This window comes from Pan troglodytes, chromosome 7, assembly GCF_028858775.2.
Source record: "Pan troglodytes isolate AG18354 chromosome 7, NHGRI_mPanTro3-v2.0_pri, whole genome shotgun sequence".
NCBI classification, from domain to species: Eukaryota; Metazoa; Chordata; class Mammalia; order Primates; family Hominidae; genus Pan; species Pan troglodytes.
This window is the reverse complement of record NC_072405.2, coordinates 135352689-135376558: the sequence shown is the minus strand read 5'-3', so window position 1 is coordinate 135376558 and position 23870 is coordinate 135352689. Positions and strand designations below refer to the sequence as shown.

Here is a 23870-nt window from a genome sequence, read left to right as displayed (position 1 = left end):
AGCAGTAGCTGGGTGAAAATCTCATTTAATTAAAACTGCTCCTGAGAATATTTTAGGTGAGCACCACGGCAGAGACTAGCATGCTTCCTCTAGTAAGTCCAGCTGAGCCAGTTTTCCTCCTTTTTCTTCATTTGAGCCTCAGGAGAAGCTGTTGGTACTAAGATCAGCTTGGGGAAGAGCAGGTTCTCATATCCACCCCTGGGCACAGGCTCACTGAGCAGAAGGGTTGGTGGAATTACCCAGGAAAAAAGCGATGATCTTTGTTCTCTGACCACCCAGGCACGTGTAGTTGATCTTGTGTGAGTTAAATCTTCTTAGGACCTGGATCCTTTGTGCTGTCTTCTTTCTAATCCAGTATTTTGTCCTTCGAAACTTGTGAAAGTTGAGAAACTATGCATAACCTTATTCCAAAATTTCTAGCAGAAATAAGGAATTTTGACTCATGGGACAAAAAAAGTAAGTGATTCAAAAAGTTCTATAGCTCCTTCTTTCTTGGTACCCTTCAATCACCGAAGCCTTTTTAGAAAACTATCCACCCAGTGCCCTATTAGTGCAGGCAGAGAGGATTCAGTGTGACCAGAATTTCCACATCATATATGAATTTTATCATCAGAATTGGGGGCCTCCCCAGTGACACATCAGAGTGTACACCATCAGAGTGTACTTGGTGGCAGAAGGAGTCTTTGAAGCAAGCAGATGGAAGTTGTAAGCAGTTTGGGAATCCTCTTGTTTTGTTCTCCCTATTTACTTCCTGATTTAAAACCTCCCTTGCTTCTAGGCTCTTTCAACTCCTTCTCACGCCTCCTTCTGGTAAAGGTATGTGGTGGCTTTGGACAATAGGATATGTCATCTGTGGAGCTTGCTGAAAATGCAAAGGCCAGAGCTCTCCCCCAGAACTATTAAATCAGATTCTTCAGGAATGGAAGCTGGGCATCTGTATTTCAGACAAGCTCTACCAGAGACTCAGGGTCCCTCTCTCAATGTTTGAAAACCATTGAAATGGTGGTTAAGGGTGGTGGTCAGACCTATAAGAGCCTCAATTATCTATAAAATGAGGATGAAATAGTTTGTATTCACAGAGCTATTATGAGGATGAAATAACACATGGAAAGGTCTTAGCACACACAGCACCTGGTGCACAATAAGTGCCCAGTAAATATGGTTGGTTGTTGTCACTGTCATCGTCACACTTGTGAGTCTAAAAAGAATCATTTGGAGAGGACCAGAAGATGGCATCTACAAGTTTAAGGAACTGGGAGGAAAAAGCAAATTGCTTTGACGTCATAGTCTCAAATGTTAGGTAGCATATGGAGATTCTAGGTTCCTTTTTTATCAAATGGAAATGACACAAGGCCTTGTTTTGTCTCCAAACTGGAAATTTAAAGGAAGGCTGCATAGAGAGACAAATGGGCTCTAAAGTCTTCCAGCCTGACAGCTGAACCTAACCTTGTCTTCTCAGCATGATTCCAAGTCAACACCCTAACTCAATGGAAATAAATGACTGAAACCAATGATATGGCATAGGGCAGGAAAAGGGGGTCAGACTGAATTTTACCTTCCTGTTCCATTGGGTGTCACTGGGAAGATGCATTGGGTGCCTGAATACAGAGGTTAGAAAACACAGATCATGTAACTCCTGTTCTTCATATTTGGTGCCGCATGTCCTGTTGAGTCCTAACATCTCTTTAAGGATGAATTCTGAGCCATTCTGGGGTTTTTGCGTTGTTTTCATTTTAGAATGACATGTCACATAGACCAGCTGAACACTTGGTATGATATGAAAACTCATCAGGAAGTGACCAGCAGCCGCCTCTTCTCAGAAATCCAGACCACCTTGGGAACCTTTGGTCTAAATGGCTTAGACAGGCTTCTGTGCTTTATGATTGTAAAAGAGTTACAGGTGAGCCTTTTGACTTTCATGCCTGTTTTCTGCCACCCTGGGGGAGAGGCAAGAACATATTTTAGTGGGCAGTTTGAACTCACTTAACCTTTCTTCCATGATTTCTTACACTGACTTTAGACATATGATACCTACTGGGTAGATCAGAGCTGGGAATAAACTAGAATTTGTTTGGCCAGCATAGTACTTTTAGGATTAGACTGTTTTTGTAAGTATCAACTTGGGAAGATAAGACTTTTTAATCCTTGAAGCCAGTGACTTTTCCTAGCAAGGGATGTTTCTAACAGGAACCTGAAGATGCTTCTTTTTGCTGTCATCCTGTTTAGAGGTTTTGTGTGACTTAGGCCCAGCCTCTGTTCTGCATAGCATTTTAGGTAACTGGAGTATTTGCTTGTTTAATTCATTATGTTTGGTTCTTTGACCGTGCCTTCTTGTTTTTAGAATTTCCTCAGTATGTTTCAGAAAATTATCCTGAGAGACAGAACTGTTCAGGACACTTTAAAAACCCTCATGAATGCTGTCAGTCCCCTAAAAAGTATTGTCGGTGAGTGTCCTGAAACTAGCCTGAGGCGGGGATGACACTGTAGCCTTTACGAATGTACTAAAGAGAAAATTATGTTTTAACTTTTCAGCAAATTCAAATAAAATTTATTTTTCCGCCATTGCCAAAACACAGAAGATTTGGACTGCGTATCTCGAGGCTATAATGAAGGTATGTTGTAGAAGAGAGGGTGTACAGTCAATACTTACATTATTAAATTTTTTATTTTCTGGTAACTTTGTTGCCCAAAAAAAGCTACTCTTCTTTCTTTTGTCATTAAATCAAAAATATTTTAATACTTCAGTTTATCATTTTAAAATTCATTTTGTTTATCTCCCTTTCTGGATCTGTTCTTGATTAGGCTTTTTAGGAGCCTAGCGTTTTCCTTTTGTTCAAGAAAACTGGCTCTTTGTAAAATGCCTTTTGGCTAGAGGTGCTTTTATATATGAAAATTGAACTTTTCCTTGCACAGTAATACTCCCTTTTTACATAACAAAGTTCATTTATACACACCTCATCTGCTCCAAGCTGCTGTTAGAACAGAACATTGTCTCTCTCCCCTCTTGTGTCTGCATAGATGTTAGGAAGCCAGGTTCTTTGGGGCATAAATTATCCTTATACTCTGCAGAAAGCAGTCTTACTTTGGAAATGAATAAGAAAGACGAAGAGATTAATTTGCTGGATGGAAGTCTAACTTATTTTAGAATCCAGCTGCCTAGTTTCCTGCCTTTACTCGGCAGTAGGAGCTCCCAGGGACCCCTGCATCTTCTGCGAGTCTTCTTTCATCATCTGATAATCTGAGATCATCACGGCCCATTCTTGCACACCCATTATACCCAGGGCATTACCAGTTGCTGTGAAAGACAGAGTTAAATGAAACACGACCGGTCTCTTTAGGTAACTCACAATCTAGCAGGGAAGAGTAGACTTCCTGGTAGAAAACTGGTTTGTGGTCAAAAATATCACATACCGTAGAAAAGTCTAGAATTCTAGAATGCTAAGGGAATTTTGAAAAGTTCCATTCTCTGATTCCCAATTATATAAGTTTCTCATTGAGACAGCACTCATTGGTGTCTTAGCCAAATTCACAATATATTTGCCATAATTTTGGTGAGTGGTTGTTGTTGTTGTTTGGATCATTAAACAGAACAGGTAAGGCAAGGAGCCCATGGCTCTGCTAGATGTCCTCTCGTGATGTGGGCCTGCCTTCCCCTAGCCTTATGATTGTCAGATATTAAGCGCTTCCCAGGCCAAGTTTCTAATTGCTGGAAAACCTTTTAGGAGGAATAAAGAATCACCCGAGTTTGGACAGGTGTGAGTCCCAACTCTGTAGGAGGCGTTAGGGGGATTACAGGGATTCTTCCAAGAAACTGGAAGGTTTTCCCCTTGCTTACTGGAGGGTTCTCAGTCCAGTAGCTATTCCAACTATTGGTTATAGTTGCCAGTAATTCAGTAACAGCCACGTGACTGTGACCGAGTCAGCGATCTTTAAATAAAGCCCCAAAGGACAAATTTGTCTTTTTGTCTTGAATTAGGGTGCGTACAGTCACGGAGCCAGTGTTAATAATCTGGAACAACAATGGAAATGTTCTGTGCTATTCGATGATGACAGCAGCTCCTAGCCCTGTGTAGCTATTGAGCTCATGAAATGTGGGTTGTGGGACAGTGAAATGCAATTTTAAATTTTATTTCATATTAATTTAAATATAAATAGCCACACATCGCTAGGAGCTGCTGTACTCAATAGTGCAACTCTAGAAAAATCTTGGAGAAAGAATGATAAGCCAGATATCTCCAAAGAGGCAAATGAGTAGGTAGAATAAGTTTCTCATCCATCCCAGGCTCCTTAGCCTCTTCAGCAGCTTATTAAAGCTTGAAGTGCGTGAGTACCAAAAATAGAAAATGTCACTAACAAAGATTCATTGTGCAGTAAACGAGAGCAAGTTATATTAAACTGACTTTATTTCTATTTCCAGTTCTAGATTGATATTTTCAAGAGGATCCTTGACACAGAGTATACTACACATAGAAAATTAAGCAAAGAATTATATGGGCCAGATACAGGGTTTCAGGGACATTTTTACGTGGCCTGAAAGAACCTAGTATTTTCTTGGATTTGCTGCATTCTAATTTTTAAATAATGCTACTCTATAAATTCAAACACTTCCTATTTATAAATAGCATTTTTGGATTGACGTTTTTCACATAAATAGAGTAATAGTCTTGTATGAATAGTGGTCAAAAATAATACATCTGAGGTCATTTAATACTTTTGACCATTACAGGCTCCATTTAGCTAAGTAACTTTTGCTCATTCTTAGAGAAGGCCACCCTCCTTTTCTTTTTTTTTGAGACAGTCTCACTCTGTCGCCCGGGCTGGAGTGCAGTGGCACAATCTTGGCTCACTGCAACCTCTACCTCCTGGGTTCAAGTGTTTCTCGTACCTCAGCCTTCCAAGTAGCTGGGATTACAGGTGTCCACCACCATACCCAGCTAATTTTTTTATTTTTAGTAGAGACAGAGTTTCACCATTTTGGTCAGGCTTGGTCTCGAACTCCTAGCCTCAAGCGATCAGCCTGCCTCGGCCTCCCAAAGTGCTGGGATTGCAGGCGTGAGCCACTGTCTTTTCCTTAACTCTTCTCTGCCCCCAACAACTCAGAGGAAATGCGTTTATTTCCACCTTATTGCTGCTTGCATTATAATACTGTCTTCCCTCCTGTCCCCACCTCCCTCACTCCCCTTTGCCAGTCTTTTAGGGATACTTTGTCCAAGTAGAAAAGAAGACATTTATAGGCAGAAAAAGTTAGAGTGTGCTATTGACCTTATGATGCAGACAACATTATGAGGGCAAACTGAACTCTCAAGCCTGACCCAAAGATTGCTTCCTATCATCCAACCATTGCAGATAATCTCCAAGTATCATTTATGCTCATAGCTACTTTTAAAGTACCGTAGTTAATCCACCATCCTAGCATAACTCTATATCACAGATTTGTTCTTTGAATGGTTAATTATATTTCATTACAACTGGCTTCCACTGTTACCCTCTATGTTTTATTTTGTACATTCAAAAACGTTATTCTGAAATGGTGTCCATAGGCTTCACCAGATTCCCAAAGGGGTCCAAGGCTATATTAGTCAATTCTCACATAATAAAGATATACTCAAGACTGGGTAATTTATAAAGGAAAGAGGTTCGATTGACTCACAGTTCAGCATGGCTGTGGAGGCCTCAGGAAACTTACAACCATGGTGGAAGTGGAAGCAAACATGTCCTTCTTCACATGGCAACAGGAAAGAGAAATATAATCAAAAGGAGAAAAGCCCCTTATAAAACCATCAGATCTCGTGAGAACTCATCCACGATTACGAGAACAGTATGGAGGTAACCACCCCCATAATTCAATTACCTCCCACTGGGTCCCTCCCACGACACATGGGGATTATGGGAACTACAATTCAAGATGAAATTTGGGTGGGAGCACAGCCAAACCATATCAGACACACACAAAAAATTAAGAACCCTGGATTAAGGGGCTATCATTTTTTAAATTTTCGTGAAAGATTTTATGTAGATTATTTTGTAATCCAGATAATTATAGAACCTATAATCCTGAGTGGCATGGACAGACTTAATATTCACCCAATTTGAGAATACTAGTGTGAAATGGCATTCCTAGAGCTTGAGAAAGTTCCATTTAGGATAAATAAAAGGAAGTAAGTAAGACTTCTCACAGCAGCTACTAAATTTGGAGCACTTATTCCAAAAGGTTAAAAATATAGCTTCAAAAAAGACACCTTTGATACATGAACAACTGAACATTAATAGATCACTTTGTGAATCATAGACTTTGGGGTATTTTTAGGTTGGGGTATGGGAGTCCATCCAGACATTCCTTGAAGGGCCTCTGGTGCTCTATTAGGTCCAGTGCTGGTCTTAGCCAAGAGATCAGTTCAGGAAATCCTTATTTTTTTTCCTGTAGAGTGATGTGAAGGCCCAGTGAAGAATTGTCATCTTTGTGTTTACCTCCTCACTGTCACTCTGAAATGCTTGAATGCACTACCTGTTCTTTCTCTTGCTTGTGCACAGGTTGGGCAGATGCAGATTCTGAGACAACAGATTGCCAATGAATTAAATTATTCTTGTCGGTTTGATTCTAAACATCTGGCAGCTGCTCTGGAGAATCTCAATAAGTAAGTGCCAGGATTTGAAACAGCCCTCCGTGGGCTTGGATTGTTTATTATCTACGCACCCCAGTTTCTTCAGTTCTTACTCTTTTAAGTTAGTTTTGGGTGGAAGGTCTAAATTTACAGGCTTCCTTGCCACGGATAATCAAATCTGTCTTCGGAGCCTCTTTCCTCAGTATTGTCCCTCCATTTATCTCTGTCTCTCACTCGCTCTCTCTAATGGATTCATGTATTCAGCAGACATGTACTGATCACATGATTCAATACATGTCCGCTGAACAAATGAATTCATTAGAGAGAGCGAGTGAGAGACACACCAGACACTGCTAGATACTTGCACAGATTTTAGAAAGCAATTATTACCAAAATCCGCAACTGGCTTTTTACAGGGCTGATCACTCATCATCCAGAGGGCAGTTGGAAGTGTGTTGATTACCAAGAGTGGTTATGGAGGCCTGTCCTAGAGGGAACTCATATCCTCCGCCTCACCAGCAACCTGCTGTCGTTTGAGGCTGCCTACTTACAGATAAATAATCTGTGCTTCTCACTCACCAAGTCAGTGCTTTTGACAAAGCAGGTATTAAGAACAGTTCAGTCAATACATGAAAATTTGAATGGTGAATGCATTTGATTGAGGTTGATTCCAAAAGATGAAGTAATTCTAGGTCAAATTTTCCACTTAAAACCCATCACAGGCATGGATTGAGAATTAGCGAGATCAAGCTCTCATTTTACAGATGAGGAAACTGAGGCTTGAAAAGATTACATCACTGCCCTATATTAACTCTTGTATAAATTCATTTACTCACTAATGTTTATCTCCGGGGTTTTTCTTCCTTTAGGGCTCTCCTAGCAGACATTGAAGCCCACTATCAGGACCCTTCACTTCCTTACCCCAAAGAAGATAACACACTTTTATATGAAATCACAGCCTATCTGGAGGCAGCTGGCATTCACAACCCACTGAATAAGGTGAATAATTAAAATATATAATGGCGGGGATGGGGGTACAGAATGGTATTTGGCCCAGGTAACAGATTACTGTGCAGAAATACCAGAGGAACCTGGGTTCAGACCCCAGAGCCTTCATTCCATTCAGTTCCCTGCCCTTTCTAAGCAATCATCACACTTTCCCCGCCTGGCTCAGGTCTGTGAGAATCAAGTGCTATAGCGCTGGTGAAAGCTCATGACAAAGGGGAAGGTGCTGCCTCCGTGTAAGAGATTAGTTTTGGGTTTCACTGGGGTTTGCCGTTCAATCATCAAGGCCCAACAAACCCAAAATGGTAGCATTGATCTGTCTTGCCAAAGGTGCTTCCCCTTGTGGCTGACAGTAATCCCAGTCATCATAGAAGCTACAAACTCTTCCCTGCAGTTGTGAGCTCAGAAAACCTCTAAGAACTGAAAGTTTTTTCATAACTCGGTGCCAGATCTCTTTGCGTGGCAAAATCTGTCCTGAGCTGACATAAGGCTGTTTATACTAGTTATTTATCCTCCTTACTGTAAACATTCATATATTTTGATGCAGCCTTTGATTATAGTAACTTTGATTATAGTGCATTACGCCAGCCCCTATATTATCTTTCTAAATCTATAAAATTTGAAATTCTGAAAGCTGTATTATCCCTTGAGTTTTGGATAAAATATTATAAACCTGAATAGTAGCTAATGTCTTGAATATTTACTGCATAACAAGTGCACTGTCTTAACCCTGATTGTGGATTATCTCACTTCATCTCACAACAAGCCCTATGAAATATGCCATTATGAGTTGAGGAACCCGAGGCTCAGAGAGGCCAGCTAGCAAGTGGAGGAGCCAGGCAGTCTGACCAGAGCCCCTGCTTCTGACCCATGTGCTACCCTGTCTCCTATGGAATCGGCCAGCTGGGAGTCTGGACCTGGCCATGTACGCCCTGACTGTAGTTTCTGCCGTGACATCTGGGAGACTGCTCTGTGACATTGCCTAGGGGACAGCAAATGACAGAAGAACTTTGCTCTCTTTCTACTTAGATACCACCACTCGCTGCTACATGGATCTTTTCCCTTCACTCTCCCTCCTCCTCTCCTTCTTCCCTCTTTCCCTCTCTCTCTCTTCTCTCTCCCACACTCCCCCTATATTCACCTCCAGCTCTTCCTCGACTGCTCTTCATTTTGCCTTCCCCTCCCATTCTTGCTCATCACTCGTTCCTCCCTCCCTTTATTAATGACATTAACAAGATTCAGGGGAAAAGTCTTTCTAAGCAAAATTGTTTTCTTCCCAGAAGGGCAAATTATGATACAGGTATTTATGTGGCCAGGGCCAGGTGTGTTAAATAAAACTCTGAAGGCAGCAAATTAATGGAACCATCCACATTTCAGGAAAGCCAAAGAGCAAATTGAAGTAAAATGGAAGATTTTCATTTGGAAACCTGTTCTGTGGTATTGTGCAATGTGATTTAACCATCTATTTTTCTTACCTTTCTCTTTCCAGATATACATAACAACAAAGCGCTTACCCTATTTTCCAATTGTAAACTTTCTATTTTTGATCGCTCAGTTGCCAAAACTTCAATACAACAAAAATCTGGGTATGTATGACATTTATTATTTGCAATGAGTAACAATACCAACAGATTAACATCTAACTAAATAGCTTTTTGTATAGAATGCCTATGTCGGATATGAGATCTTTTCTTAGTTAAATTTATGTTTATGAAATTCGAGTCTTTATGCCTTTGAAATACAATGCCTTTTTATGAACTGTAGACAGTGGATTTATTCTTATTTTTATTTACTTATTTATTTTTGAGATGGAGTTTTGTTCTTATTGCCCAGGCTGGAGCGTGATGGCGTGGTCTCAGCTCACTGCAGCCTCTGCCTCGCAGGTTCAAGCGATTCTCCTGCCTCAGCCTCCCAGGCAGCTGGGATTACAGGCATGTACTACCACGCCCATCTAATATTTTTGTATTTTTAGTAGAGACAGAGTTTTCACCATGTTAACCAGGCTGGTCTCGAACTCCTGACCTCAGGTGATCCGCCCACCTTGGCCTCCCTAAGTGCTGGGATTACAGGTGTGAGCCACCGCACCTGGCCGGATTTATTTTTTTTTTAAGTACACTTATTTATTTATTTTATTTTATTTATTTTTTGAGACAAGGTCTCACTCAGTCAGTCAGATGGGAGTACAGTGGCACAATCTCAGCTCACTATGGCCTTGACCTCTCGTGCTCAAGAATCCTTCCACCTCAGCCTCCTGAGTAGCTGGGACTATAGGTGCACACCGCCATGCCCAGCTAATTTTTTTGTATTTTTTGTAGCAACAGGGTTTTGCCATGTTGCCCAGACTGGTTTCAAACTCCTGGGCTCAAGCGATCCACCTGCCTCGGCTCCTAAAGGGCTGAGATTACAGGCGTGAGCCATTGTGCCCAGCCCTAGACAGTGGATTTAAAATCAACAAAGTACGGTCTACCTCAGTAAGGGTTCATTGTCCAGCTTGTAGAATGTGAGGGACCTTTGTTTTGATTCTCTTCTTTAATGTTTAGGCAGCTAATTGTGGTGTGAAAGAAACTTCTTTTGGTTGATGTTCTGTTCTTTCAACAGGATGCATGTGCCAGCTGTGTATCTGGAACCGTGATGGGAAAAGTAACAATATAGTTAAGGAGATAAGACTAATATTTATACATGAACATTTAATACTTTATGTATGATTGTATGTCAGAATATTCTGTACAAACAAGAGACACCAAAGCCTTTCAATATGTCTATTCTCTCCAGGAATATAACCCTAATTTATTTTTGTCATTCGTCAGAATATTTTTGTAGTTACATAATAGATAACAAAGTGTTTCCTCTGCCTTCAAACTTTGTATCCAACTAAATGACATTTTTAAAAATCCACTATAGACTTTAGTTTACTTTAAAAGCATTATAAGAGCATTTCTACAAATGTAATCATTGTTTCTTAACTAGAGATTCCTAAATATATTTCTTCCTTACAGTACTTTCCTATTTCATAAGCTTTTTTAGGGTGAAAATGTGGAATCTCTTTAATGTTTTTATTCTCTCATTCAAAAGTAATCATTGATTCTAGACACTGCTTCCATGACAATGCCTGTGATTGTCACAGAAGGCAGAGCATGATCTCCTCAATCAATACTTGCTGTAGGAGGGAGGGAACCAATGTGTGTTTGGAATCTGGCTTCACCACTTATCACCTATGTGACTTTGGCCAAGTCACCGCAAACTGAGTGCCCAACAGGTGCTGAGTCCCTTTCTATATATTGGTCAAAATCAATTTAAAGGGCCATCCCAAGTGTAATGTAAAGGTTCATCTGAAGATTCAGAGATTCATGTTCTCTCTCTGTTCTCCCTATGTTATTATTCAATAGGAATATATGATTCTTGATAATGAACTGTCAGTGCAGAAAGAACCTTCTTTTCATTAAAGAATAACTTTTTGTTGACTTCTCATTCTAATTTTTTTTTCATTGTGTATATGATTAGGGCCTGGCACCTTGATTGTAAAGCTGCTTATGGAAAGTATCACTCTCCCTGGAATTCCCAGATCTTAAAACATAACACAACAAAATCTTTATGTATCCTAGAAATGTGGTATTTATAACTGACTATAATTCTTCTCATCAGTAAGACTGATGTGTTAATGCAGGAACTAAATTACAGTAGGACTGAGGAAGGAACAATTGTTTGGTATCTTTGTGGGTATTCAGTTGCTCATATAAGGGTGGGACTATCTCTAGACTCTATTCTGTTCCATTGATGTGTTTGTCTTTTCTTATGCCAATAGTGTCTTGATTATTGAAACTGTAAAGAGAGCCTTGAAACTGTATATCCGAAAAACATTTATTCAACCTTGTAAACACCGTTCTCAGCATTGACCTATGAAATGCATACCTGGCTTGGTCTGTGTTTGAAGAAAGAAGCTTCGTGGTGTAGAGCTAGTTGTAGAAGTGTTTGTTGTTAACATCACTCTTGCTTTCCACCTGGAAAGGATTATTTCTCCATACTGAGTCCTGTTAGGATTATTCCTCTATGTTCTGAATTGCCAAGGCCTAGGTTAGGTTATTCAGGATCACTTGTTTAGGCTTCTCTGGTTTGGGGAAGATTTTCCGGTCTTCACAAGAACTCAAATATGGGACCTGAGGGTCTGTTTAACCAGTTAACTTGATAAGAAACTGCCAACCCTTTGTCCAAAGTGGTTGTGCCAGTTACAGCCTCACCAAGAGTGAGTATATGTGTAGTCCACATCCTCGCCATTATTTGGTGGCGTCAGTCATTTTCATTTTAGCCATTCTTTTTTTTTTCTGAAACAGTCTCACTCTGTCACCCAGGCTGAAGTGCAGTAGCGTAATCTCGGCCCACTGCAACCTCCACCTCCTGGGTTCAAGCAGTTCTGCCTCGGCCACCTGAGTAGCTGGAATTACAGGCTACAAGCATGCATCACCATGCTCGGGTAATTTTTGTATTTTTAGTAGAGACAGGTTTCACCATGTTGGCCAGGCTGGTCTCGAACTCCTGACCTCAAGTGTTCCACCCACCTTGGCCTCCCAAAGTGCTGAGATTACAGGCATAAGCCACTGAACCCAGCCCATTTTAGCCATCCTGATGGGTATCTATGGTATCTTGTTGCAGCTTTAATTTGCCTCCCTGATGATTAATGATTTGAGCACTTTTTCATGTGCTTATTGGCCATTCCTTATATCCTTCTCTGCGAAGTGCCTGTTCTAGTCTTATGCTCGTTTTTAAATTGTTTTTTTATTACAGAGTTGTAGTAGTTATGTATATATTATGGATTCAAGTTCCTTATTAGATATGTTTTGAGAATATTGTGACTTACCTATGTATTTTTTTACTGGTAACTTTAATGAGCAGAAGTTTTTACTGTTGATGGTGTCCAGTTTATCCATTTTTTTCCTTTATAATTATTCTTTTTTGTCTTGTCTAAGAAATCTCTGCCAGGCCAGGCACAGTGGCCCATGCCTGTAATCCCAGCATTTTGGGAGGCTGAGACGAGAGGATCACCTGAGGTCAGGAGTTTGAGACCAGCCTGGTCAACATAGTGAAACCCCTGTCTCTACTAAAAACACAAAAATTAGCCAGACGTGGTGGCACACGCCTGTAATCCCAGCTACTTGGGAGGCTGAGGCAGGAGAATCGCTAGAATCTGGGAGGCAGAGGTTGCAGTGAGCCGAGATTGTGCCACTGCCCTCCAGCCTAGGTGACACAGTGAGACTCCGTCTCAAAAAAAAAAAAAGAAATCTCTGCCTTCTTCAAGGTCACAAAGATATCTTTGATATTTTTTCTTACAGTTCTGTAGTCTTTGCTTTTACATTGAGGCCAGTGGTTCATCTCTAATTGTTTTTTGTGTACAGTATGAGATAGGGGTCAAGGTTTGTCGTTCCCCCATAAGACTATCCAGTTTCAGTACCATTTGTTAAAAGATTTATCTTTTTTTATTATTTGGTATATTTGTGACTATTCAATTACTCATAGAAGGGTGGGACTGTCTCTAGACTCTATTCCGTTCCATTGATCTATTTGTCTGTTCTTATGCCATAGTGTCTTAATTATTGAAACTGTATAGAGAGCTTGAAATGAGGCAACCCAAACCTTCCCAACACTGTTCTTTTTCAACATTGTGTTTCTTCTGGAAGACCCTAATCTCTGTCTCTGGTTTCCCATGCAGCCACCCAGGCAGAGGTCAGGGTCTCCACATTTTGGCAGAAATCTTTAGTGTAGAGCCAGGTGCAGTGGTACACACCTGTAGTCCCAGCTTGAGCCCTGGAATTCAAGGCTATAATGTGCTGTGATTGCACCTGCGAATAGCCACTGCACTCCAGCCTGGGCAACATAGCAAGACCCCATCTCCAATTTTTTAAAAAATCGTTAGTGTAAAGGCCAGCTTTGATACTCATTCACTTCATAAATATCCTTCTTCCACTCTCTTGATTTCTGCAGATTCTTTATGTATATATATTACTCAACATTTGTTTAAAGATACTCTAAAAGTATTTTATCCAGCTTTTCACTTAAGATAGTAGTTCAGGATATCTAGTATGTCATGCTGCCGTTAACAGAAGTCAGTTGTAGTGATTTTTTTTCTCATTTACATTTATCTGTATCTTTAAAAATTGCTACAATAATATATGTTAATTGAGTAATTCAAAAGAACCAGTAATGATAATTACAAAATTTAGTAACTGTTTTATTGGTTTTGAATCCTTCAGACCCCTGGAATGCCCTACCAATCCTGTGGCTAATTCAAAATATGGCCCAGAATTGTCATTCCCTCCAAAATATCATCTGCCAGCGAGGATATGGGCCCCAAACATTTTGACCTTCACAGCGTTGGTATTTAATGAATGTTGCTGAAGGCAAGTACTTCATATGGTGTTGCAACTTGTTCCCTTGCAGGAATGGTCTGCCGAAAACCGACCGACCCGGTTGATTGGCCACCACTTGTCCTGGGACTGCTCACTCTGCTGAAGCAGTTCCATTCCCGGTACACCGAGCAGTTCCTGGCGCTGATTGGCCAGTTTATCTGCTCCACGGTGGAGCAGTGTACAAGGTACAGAAGACCAACCAGGACTACGTGGGACTTCTTGTCACAAAACCTGACTTAAACCTCGCATTACCAAGTTCCTCTTATCGCCCTAATAGAGATGGGAAATGGTTGCTCACCCTTCTCTGTAAAGCAAGTCAGGGCATACCTCCTTGTTTAGAGCAATTACAGGTGTGTCCATCCTTAGTCACCCTGCCAGGGGAACTCCATCCGGTCTACTCACAGTGATTTTCCAGGAGTGACTCAGGACCATGAATAGTAACTACCATGGGGAAGAAAGTGCAGCTCTGTTCCTCTGCACTCTTGGATGCAGCTCTTCAATCTCAGCGAGCCCCTGCACTCCTGCTGGGCCATTGCCAAGAGATGATTCCACTCACTTCAGTGGGAGTCAGAGAACATATCAGTGTGTCAAAGCCTGGGCAGTGTCTGCATGTAGAGAAGCAAATTTCACAAGAGTTGCTATTTGATACAATGCTTATAAAACTTTAATTCCTGCCAATTCTTTTCCCCTGCCCCTAAATGTGGCTTTTCTGGGATAAAGAAAAAAAAGTTATTTCCATGAGATGCTGGGTCCTGTGCCTCCTTCTCTGCTATCCTAAAGGGTCAGCCTGGCTAAATAACCTTTGCTGTCATGTTTGCTTGGTCATTTTTGCCACTATAATGTAAAAAACGAATCAAAGCGGCTGGGCACGGTGGCTCAAGTCTGTAATCCCAGCACTTGGGAGGCCGAGGTGGGTAGATTACTTGAGGTCAGGAGTTCAGGACCAGCCTGGCCAACATGGTGAAACCCCATCTCTACTAAAAAAACACAAAAATTAACCACATGTAGTGGTGGCCACCTGTAATCCCAGCTACTCAGGAGGCTGAGGCAGGAGGATTGCTTGAACCCAGGAGGCCTCAGAGGTGCAGTGAGCTGAGATCATGCCACTGCCCTCCAGCCTGGGTGACAGAGCGAGACTCCATCTCAAAAAAAATAAAACGAACCAAAGCGATCTTCTAAGTCCACACAAAATACTACTAAGTCCTAAAACTGGAAATGATTTTCGAGGTCATTTAATTGACCTCCCACTAAGTGCAGGAATGAGCTCTAGGACATCCTTGACAGGTAGTCATGCAGCCACTGCTGGAACACTCTCACCGAGGGGGCTTGTGCTACCTCTCCAGGCAGCACAGTCCACTGGCTAAGTCTTGTTCTCATTAGAAAGTTCCTGATTGTGATTATTAGAACCTGTGTCTCTGGATGTTTCACTCGCTGAGCTTTTTCCTCCCTTTTGAAATCATACAGAATAATGCAGTCTCCCTCCTTTGCAGCATCACTTCCGATTTTGTATGCCATCTGTTGTCTTAGGTCTTCTCAATGTTTAGATAAGCCCCTTCCACCTGTTCCCGATGTCTTGCAGTTTAGAGGCTGCTCACCATAGTGAGTGACTTTTTCTGGGTGTTCCAGTCTGTTTTTGACCATCTTAAAATGTGGTTTCCCAAACTTGTATTGAGATTCCAAGCACAGCCCTCCCCTTGGCACAGAGGAGTATTACACGTCTTCATTCTGGGCCCTCTGTGGACAGTAGAGCAGCTACAATTGCAGTGATGAGTCCTTTTTTTTTTTTTTATGAGAAAGAGTCGCTCTGTCGCCCAGGTTGGAGTGCAGTGGCGTGATCTCGGCTTTGCGGTGATAGGTTTCTTGACATCCAGTGCATACCAGTGGCTCCTACTGATTTTGCATTCTTTCTAAACCCCAATGTCGTTCTTTCCCGTGAGCTGCAGTCAGGCCAGCTCCTCCTCCTCTTAGTTAATGAATCGAACAACAAACACTGGTGTTTTCCTGGGATAGATGTTAAGACTTGCTTCAGAAACAAGATTTTTTAACAATTGAAAAATAGAGGAGAACTCAAAGATAAAGTCTCAAAAATGAAATTGTAACAATCACGAAGTGAGGTCAGTTGGCAAGGAAAGCAGTAGGCTCATAAAAACCCAGCGCCTCTGGCCCAGGCTCCCAGAGAGGAGGGGAAGGACTCCAGTTCAGATGGTGCGGAGGTGATTAGCAAGTAACCTCCACACAACTGGCTGTCCCAATTGTAGCTCCCTAGCTGTCAACTTGGACAGGTTCTTCTTCCTCTCTTTCTTTTTCACTAATGGCAGTAAAGGCTTAAGTGTGGCTCTAGTCCAGCATGTTATTGGCAACCCTGAGGGTGGTGATTAGGCTACAGGAGACCAGCTGTAACTCAGGCTTTCTGATTCAGCAGAGCAAAGGAATCTAAGGAACCTGTGACGCATGGGAATTCCTTCCTTTCTCTTGCTCCAAGCAGAGCAAATATAGCCCTGGTCACAGATTGAAAGATTGAGAGCAGGGAGAATTTTTCCAGGTACAGTCATTCTTAACCCATTCAAAAAGCAAAGTTCATCAGCGAAATTAACCAGTAATGTATTAATAGTACTAAAAGTTATTTGTTAATTAGAAAATGCCAATTGGTACAGGAATTGGAAATCGTTTTAATACCTAAAAACTCCTTTTGATGTAAACAAGAAGGAACGTTAGCTCTATAAGGAGCCTGGCATGTACTTTGCTGTATTCCCAGCTCTGGAACAGTGCTTGGCACTTCAGTTGCTGAATGAATACAAGAGTAAAATCCCATATGAAAAATTGCTAGATGCTGTATTTATTTGATACCCTCATATGCAGTACATGCCAAGCACATTTCCAGATGCTGGAGAAACAAAGATGAACATATGACCCAGGCCCTTGAGGAGTTTATACTCCTGATGGGAACCCAGCACACCACTGAAAAATTAAGAGGCTTGGAGAATGCTGCTAACTATTATGACAGCCCAGGAGAATCAGGGAGGATTCCACAGGAGAAGTACCCAAGCTGAGACTCAAACAATGTCTAGAAGTTTACTTTCAAATCAGTGTGCAGGCTGGGTGCGGTGGCTCACGCCTGTAATCCCAACACTTTGGGAGGCCAGGGCGGGTGGATCACCTGAGGTCAGGAGTTCAAGACCAGCCTGGCCAACATGGTGAAACCCCGTCTCTACTAAAAATACAAAAAATTAGCCAGGCGTGGTGGCGTGCATCTGTAATCCCAGCCAGTCGGGAGGCTGAGGCTGGAGAATCACTTGAACCCGGGAGGCGGAGGTTGCAGTGAGCCGAGATCATACCACTGCACTCCAGCCTGGCGACAAGAGTGAAAACTCTGTCGCAAAAAAAAAAAAAAAAAAAGTGTGCAGGGATGGGAAAGTATGGGACCTGCTAGGTATTGAATCATGTAAACAGAGGGAGATGAGTCTGGATAGATAGCAGGGATCGTGTTGTAAACGCCCGTGGAAACCATATAGAGAAGCTCACATTTACCCTATGGGGTAGGCTCCTGAAAATACATGAGCAAGGTAACAACTTGACAGGAATTAAGAGCATGCTCAATGTTTTTGTTCATCTTTGATTTCATTAGGTAATCTGTTGGTAATTTAGTCTTTCAGGATTCTGACCAAAAGGGCTTATGATGTGCAAAGCAGTTAATTGATCTAAACTGTTCTCTATCACAGCCAGAAGATACCTGAAATTCCTGCAGATGTTGTGGGTGCCCTTCTGTTCCTGGAGGATTATGTTCGGTACACAAAGCTACCCAGGAGGGTAAGTGATAGATAGTAAAGAACAATATTAATAGTTGTAAAAAGATGCTAATAATAGTGGCCCTGGATTCATCAGGAGTGAAGCCCAATAGGTCGTTCACAGCAGATGCCTCTGCGCCTCTCGCCACTGCTCTACCCCCAGCTCTGAAATGTCCCTGCCTTTTCCACCATGGGAAGTGCCTTGCAGAGTTGAACACAATGCCCCTCCCGCCTCTTCTTCCTCTCCACCATGTACTCCTGTCAGCAACTCATCTGGTTCAGGAGTTAAGTGAAATAGGCAAGCCAGGAGAGATTCCTTAAGTGGCCAGAGGAAAGAAATAATCATGGTGGTTTGTTCTTTCTCTCTCCACTGACCTGGTTCCCACAGCAAGCACAGTTCATGCCACAACTAAATGTATATATGAGCCCTGTTTCCAGAAATGGCAGACTACTTTTTACCTGCCAAGACATTCTTTCCTATCCCTTTCTCATTAGTAATTCCACTTTGTTAAATTTTAGCTCAAAGTGGAGAGCTCGATACTGAAAAATACAACTTTCAGTAGATACTGAAAATCATTTGATTTTTAGAAATTAGTAGGTTAGGAATCAAAGATACTTTCTTACAACATGAGCCAAAGATGAACTTTTAAAATTAACTAGCAATGTCAGTACATAATAGTGAAATGTTAGTGGCATTCCCATTAAAGTCAGGACTGTCACAGTGTCATGACAACTATACAGACTCTTGCAACTACTTTTGTTATACAGGTGCAAGACAATAAGAAGTGAAATGAAAATAAAATGCATATTGGAAAGAAGACAAACTCTGTATTATTTGAGATTAATTGTCTTCCTTTTTTATTTTATTTTTCCATAAGTTATTGGGATACAGGTGGTATTTGGTTACATGAGTAAGTTCTTTAGTGGTGATTTGTGAGATTTTGATGCACCCATCACCTGAGCAGTATACACTGCACCATATTTGTAGTATTTTATCCTCACTGCCCTCCCATTCTTCCATCCAAGTCCCCAAAGTCCATTGTATAATTCTTATGCCTTTGCGTCCTCATAGCTTAGCTCCCACATATCAGTAGGAATATACGATGTTTGGTTTTCCATTCCTGAGTTACTTCACTTGTAAGAATAATCTCCAGTCTCATCCGGGTCACTGCAAATGCTGTTAATTCATTCTTTTTTATGGCTGCGTAGCATTCCATCGTATGTATATACCACAATTTGTTTATCCACTCATTGATTGATGGACACTTGGGTTGGTTCCACGATTTTGCAATTGTAAATTGTACTGCTGTAAACATGCATGTGCAGGTATCTTTTTTGAATAATGACTTCTTTTCCTCTGGGTAGTTACCCAGTAGTGGGATTGCTGCATAACTGTCTTCCTTGAATACCCAATAGAATCATGTGAAAAACTATCAAAATAATACAGAGATCAGAAAACAAGCTGGCTACAGAATAAATGTATGAAATACATTAATCGATTAAAAATATAGTGTGAAAAAGGATCTATTCACAGAAATAACAAGGCAATGATATAGCTAAGAATAACCTCTACAAGAAATATGAAAGAACACTTTATTAAAAAACTATAAAAATTTTAAATATAAAATTTGAAAGTCCATGTTTCTGAATGAGGGTCCTCGAATATTACAGAGATAATAGTTCTATCTAGTTTATAGGTTTACTGCAGTTACAATCGAGATTTCAGGTACTTTTTTAACTTCAAAGAATATATTTTTTAAAATGTCATAGGACTTAGGCAAGTCCTTTTTTAAAAAAAAGATATTAAAACATTATATCAAGTATTAAAACACTGTAAAACTGTAGAAACCAAAATAGGGTGGCACTGGTATGCCACTAAATAGAAGGAACAATGAGCAAGAATATGTAGCCTAGAAACACCCTGTGCATACAATGGTACATAAGGAAAAGTAGCATCTCAAATTAAGGGAGAAAGGGAATATTAGTCAATAGATGTAAGTTCACACAGTTAAAAAATAGCAACTTAGTCCCCTTTACATCTCCTATGTTATCAAAATTAATTACAGATAAAGGGTTAGTGTGAAATATGAAACAAATAAATTAGCCGAAATTTTAGGCAAATATGTATCAGCTCTCAGAACTTCCTAAGTATAAAACCAAAAGAAGAAACTGTAAAGAAAAAGATTTAGAGATTTGATTTTTTATAAATGCTGAATGTAATTAATTCTGTGTCAGTGTCTCAATTAAAAAACAAAAGACAAAAGAGGAAATACCAACAAAGGACTAGTTTCTTGATTTATAGTGTGCTCTTCAAATCTTCAAGTTCAGTATGAAAAAGATGTCCAAGCCAATAGAAAAAAAGCAGGGGAAGGGCAAAGGAAATTAAGAGGCAGTTTTCAAGAAAATAGAAATGACAAACCTTTGGATTCAAGGGACAAAAATCCAAAGAATACGAAAATTACTGTTTCCACTTATCAGGTTGATGAAAGGTAAAATGTTGGGCCCCCATTATTCGGAAGCATTTGGAGAAATGGGACTTGTAAGTGCTGTTAATTGGAATGTAAATTGACAGCCTTTGAGGAGGGCAATTTAGCTTTATCTATTTTAAAAAAACATTTGTAATATACTTACCCTGATCCCAGCAATTCCACTGCTAGGAATTTTACCTGCTGGATATATGTGCAAAGGTTTACCAAGATATGTGCACAAGGATGTTCATAATATAAGATTTAGCAGAGGTAGAGAAGGACACAATATTATGTGATCCTAATTTTGATTGTGTCTGTGTGTGTGTGTGTGTGTGTGTGTGTGTGTGTCTGTTTGCATATGTAAGTAAACTGGAAAAATTCATTACAAAAGTTACCAGTTTTTATTTTCTCTAAGGGATTAAGATTTAAAAAAATTTTTTTTTAATTTTAAGCTCTGGGCTACACGTGCAGAACGTGCAGGTTTGTTACATAGGTATTATACATGTGCCATCTGTCGCCAGGCTGGAGTGCAGTAGTGAGATCTCGGCTCACTACAGCCTCCGCCTCCCTGGTTCAAGTGATTCTTCTGCCTCAGCCTCCTGAGTAGCTGTGATTACAGACGCGTACCACCACGCCCTGCTGATTTTTTTATTTTCAGTAGAGATGGGATTTCTCCATGTTGGTCAGGCTGGTCTTGAACTCCTGACCTCGTGATCCACCCACCTCAGCCTCCCAAAGTGCCAGGATTACAGGCGTGAGCCACCACGCCCAGCCTAGGTTTTAAGCCCCACATGTATTAGGTATTTATACTAATGCTCTCCCTCCCCTTGCCCTCCACCCACTGTAAAAATAATTTTTATACTCTTCTGCATTTGCTAAATTTCCTCTCATTAGCAGGTGATACCTTTATGATCAGAAAAAAAATTAAACACTGCTTCTATAAAAAATACTCATCTCCAGCACTTGGAGATCACCTGTCTCTACATTCTACCCAACTGAGCCCAACTTAGTCTTCTCAGGGCTTTGCCCAAGAACAGTTCAGGAATGCATGCCTCTGAGGGCCTTCCCGCTCTTCCCCTTCTGGCCTTGGTATCTCATTCTCATTCCTGCCCTCCCCTACCTCTCCAACCCCATCACTTGCCAGCCATCCTGTTCTTCCTTGTTGGTCATCAGTTAATAAAGTGTATTAGGTGACCTGAGTACTTGTCAGTACTTCCCAGAGGCAAGAACATTCCTCGCAGATCAAGGTACCTTTAAGAGCCAAGAAGCTCAGATTTGGAGGCGGGAGAGCTGTACTGCATCCCCTCAAATGTTAGCAGTGCCAAGAAATGAGACGCTAGTCTAGGGGGCACCAGAAGCAGAAAGGGGCTGTTTCAAGGAGTCATCCGCCCATGGGAGTCTCCTCTTCTATTATTCACCTTGCTCCAAGGATACCTTTTCTTTTACGTATGAAAATTTTGTAATTGTTCAACTATAACACCATGAATAATTCTTTGATTTTTCAGGTTGCTGAAGCACATGTGCCTAATTTCATTTTTGATGAGTTCAGAACAGTGCTGTAACTGTTTTTTCCTACTTCTTCAATGGAAGGATTGTCCTTAGATCTTCCCACCATCACTAAAATGAATTTGAAGATGAAAAGAAACTCAGTTGCTCATACAACTGCATTTTTTGCTGTCTATTATGGGAAACATCAGACGTTCTGAGTAAGATATATCTCATGGCATTAGTTAATATAACTGATATTGTTTAAATCATGGTATTACATGCAATTTATATCATGTAAAAGCAGAACACATTTTTGTACTGCCTCTCTTAAATGCTGAATGTAACTGTTATGTATAAATCCATTTAGTTTTATGTTCTAAAGAACTATTTGTGCAACTCCAGATTTTCAGTAAAATAGTATTATTACTAGTACCCAAAGTCGTCTCTGCTTATGATTCAAAAATTGTGTATTCACCCTGTAAAAAACCCTGTTTGGAATAAGAGATGACTCTGCTAGGTATAATAGCTCACCCCCAACAAGCTGGCAGGCACGTGGTGATAGCCAGACTAGTAGCAAATGTAGTGGCCACACAATCTGTGTCATGTACCATTGAAGTTTCTTGGTGTCTCATCATCCTCTTCCAATCCCACATGCCCTAGGGGGTCCACAGCATTCCTTCTGTAGGACTCCTTAACAAAGCTGCTCCTTCCAGTATCTTCCTCAGCAACCTGAGTCCTGCCCCAAGTCCCCACAACTGTATCATTATCCAGAGTCCTTTTTGGTAATAGCCTTCCCATAAGCTTAACTCCCTCGAAATCCTAAATCATTTCTGCATGAAAATTACCCTGAAAAGGAAGCTGCCTCTATTAGTCTGTTCTCACACTGCTATGAAGAAATATGGGTGGGGACACAGAGCCACACCATATCACTGCCATCCTACTGTGGCAACTTGGGTATCAACAACTTGGATGAGAGCAAGAAAGATGTTTCCACCCTAAATCTCTATGGTTATGTCCTTCTCTGGAGAGGAAGGAACAAACCAAACCAAACCCAGAAGCCAAAATCTGTTTGACAGTCATTTTGCTAGTGGTGGGGGAAGATGTATTGATTTGCAGTCAGGAGGCTAAGTTTGAGTCCTGGTTCTGCCACAAGCTACACTTTGTCCCAAGCCAGCCTACTGGCATCATCTGTAAAATTAGGACTAAAGGATTTCTCAGGTTCCTTCAGTTTTCTCATTTTATGTTATTTCTTTTGTCAGAAGGCCTCAAATTCTGATATTGAAGGGAAGAAAAGACTTTACAGGCTTTGATTATTTCACTATCATAGTAGAAAGGACTTTAAAGGCGTCTCAGTGGAGAACAAGGGTAACCTCGAATCCTGGCCATGAGGGCATCGAGGCCAGGGCAGAATTTTAAGAGAACTGTTGCTTGGTACGTAGGGAGCTTGGAAGTCTCACCCCCTGCAAAGATGATGGCGTGTGGGAACATCTATATCTCAAAGACAGCGTGTTATTTTTCATTTGTAATCATCTTGTTAACAATAACCACATGAAGTGAGATCTTTGTTCTCAAAAAAGAAAGCTAACTAACTGCTAAGAAGGCCAGATCTGGGAAAGTGAGTTTTTAACCAGAAAATAGAAGTTTAGGGTCAGTTAGATGGGAATCTTATGAAACCAAGCAAATGGGTCCACCATATGCTCTGCTCAAACAAGGCAGTGATGTTTGAAACTGATTTTGCTAGTGATTTGGCCTGTGAAGAATTTTTTTCAACTGAAAAAACTTAAAAATTGAAATTTTTATTGTAAAAGCTTTATAAGTTATTTTAGCCCTGTTAGAATCTCAAGTAGTAACTTCATTTGCCAGGTTATATTTTACTGCTCTTTCAGAAGTAACAATTTACTTTCATGGTATTTGGAGATTTACTGAACTTTCATGATACCCTTTGAACATCCATAGTCTCTTCAAATTTACTGTAGATAAACTCAGTAAATCCTAACGGATTTTAAGGTATTATGCCGGGTATTACAAGTGCTTATTTGTTCACTCACTGTTTCTTGATGTCATCCTGGGCTGCCTTATAAATGTTGTTATACAGTGGAACTTATAAAGCCCTTGATTGCCTTT

The 23870-nt window shown here is 40.8% G+C and overlaps 1 protein-coding gene across 3 annotated transcripts in view; it reads left to right on the top strand.

The window, feature by feature from the left end:
- Nucleotides 1-22178, top strand: part of WASHC5 (WASH complex subunit 5) — a 67509-nt gene extending 45331 nt beyond the window's left edge. For all 3 annotated transcript variants that reach the window (XM_519952.8, XM_009455903.5, XM_054657483.2), the window contains 9 exons: nucleotides 1738-1900; nucleotides 2342-2444; nucleotides 2533-2612; nucleotides 6532-6635; nucleotides 7472-7601; nucleotides 9097-9193; nucleotides 14037-14190; nucleotides 17725-17812; nucleotides 21764-22178. In XM_519952.8, coding sequence (XP_519952.2) covers nucleotides 1738-1900; nucleotides 2342-2444; nucleotides 2533-2612; nucleotides 6532-6635; nucleotides 7472-7601; nucleotides 9097-9193; nucleotides 14037-14190; nucleotides 17725-17812; nucleotides 21764-21820 — 976 coding nt within the window. In that variant the 3' untranslated portion in view covers nucleotides 21821-22178. The remainder of the gene's footprint in view (nucleotides 1-1737; nucleotides 1901-2341; nucleotides 2445-2532; nucleotides 2613-6531; nucleotides 6636-7471; nucleotides 7602-9096; nucleotides 9194-14036; nucleotides 14191-17724; nucleotides 17813-21763) is intronic.
- Nucleotides 22179-23870: the final 1692 nt, after the last annotated feature.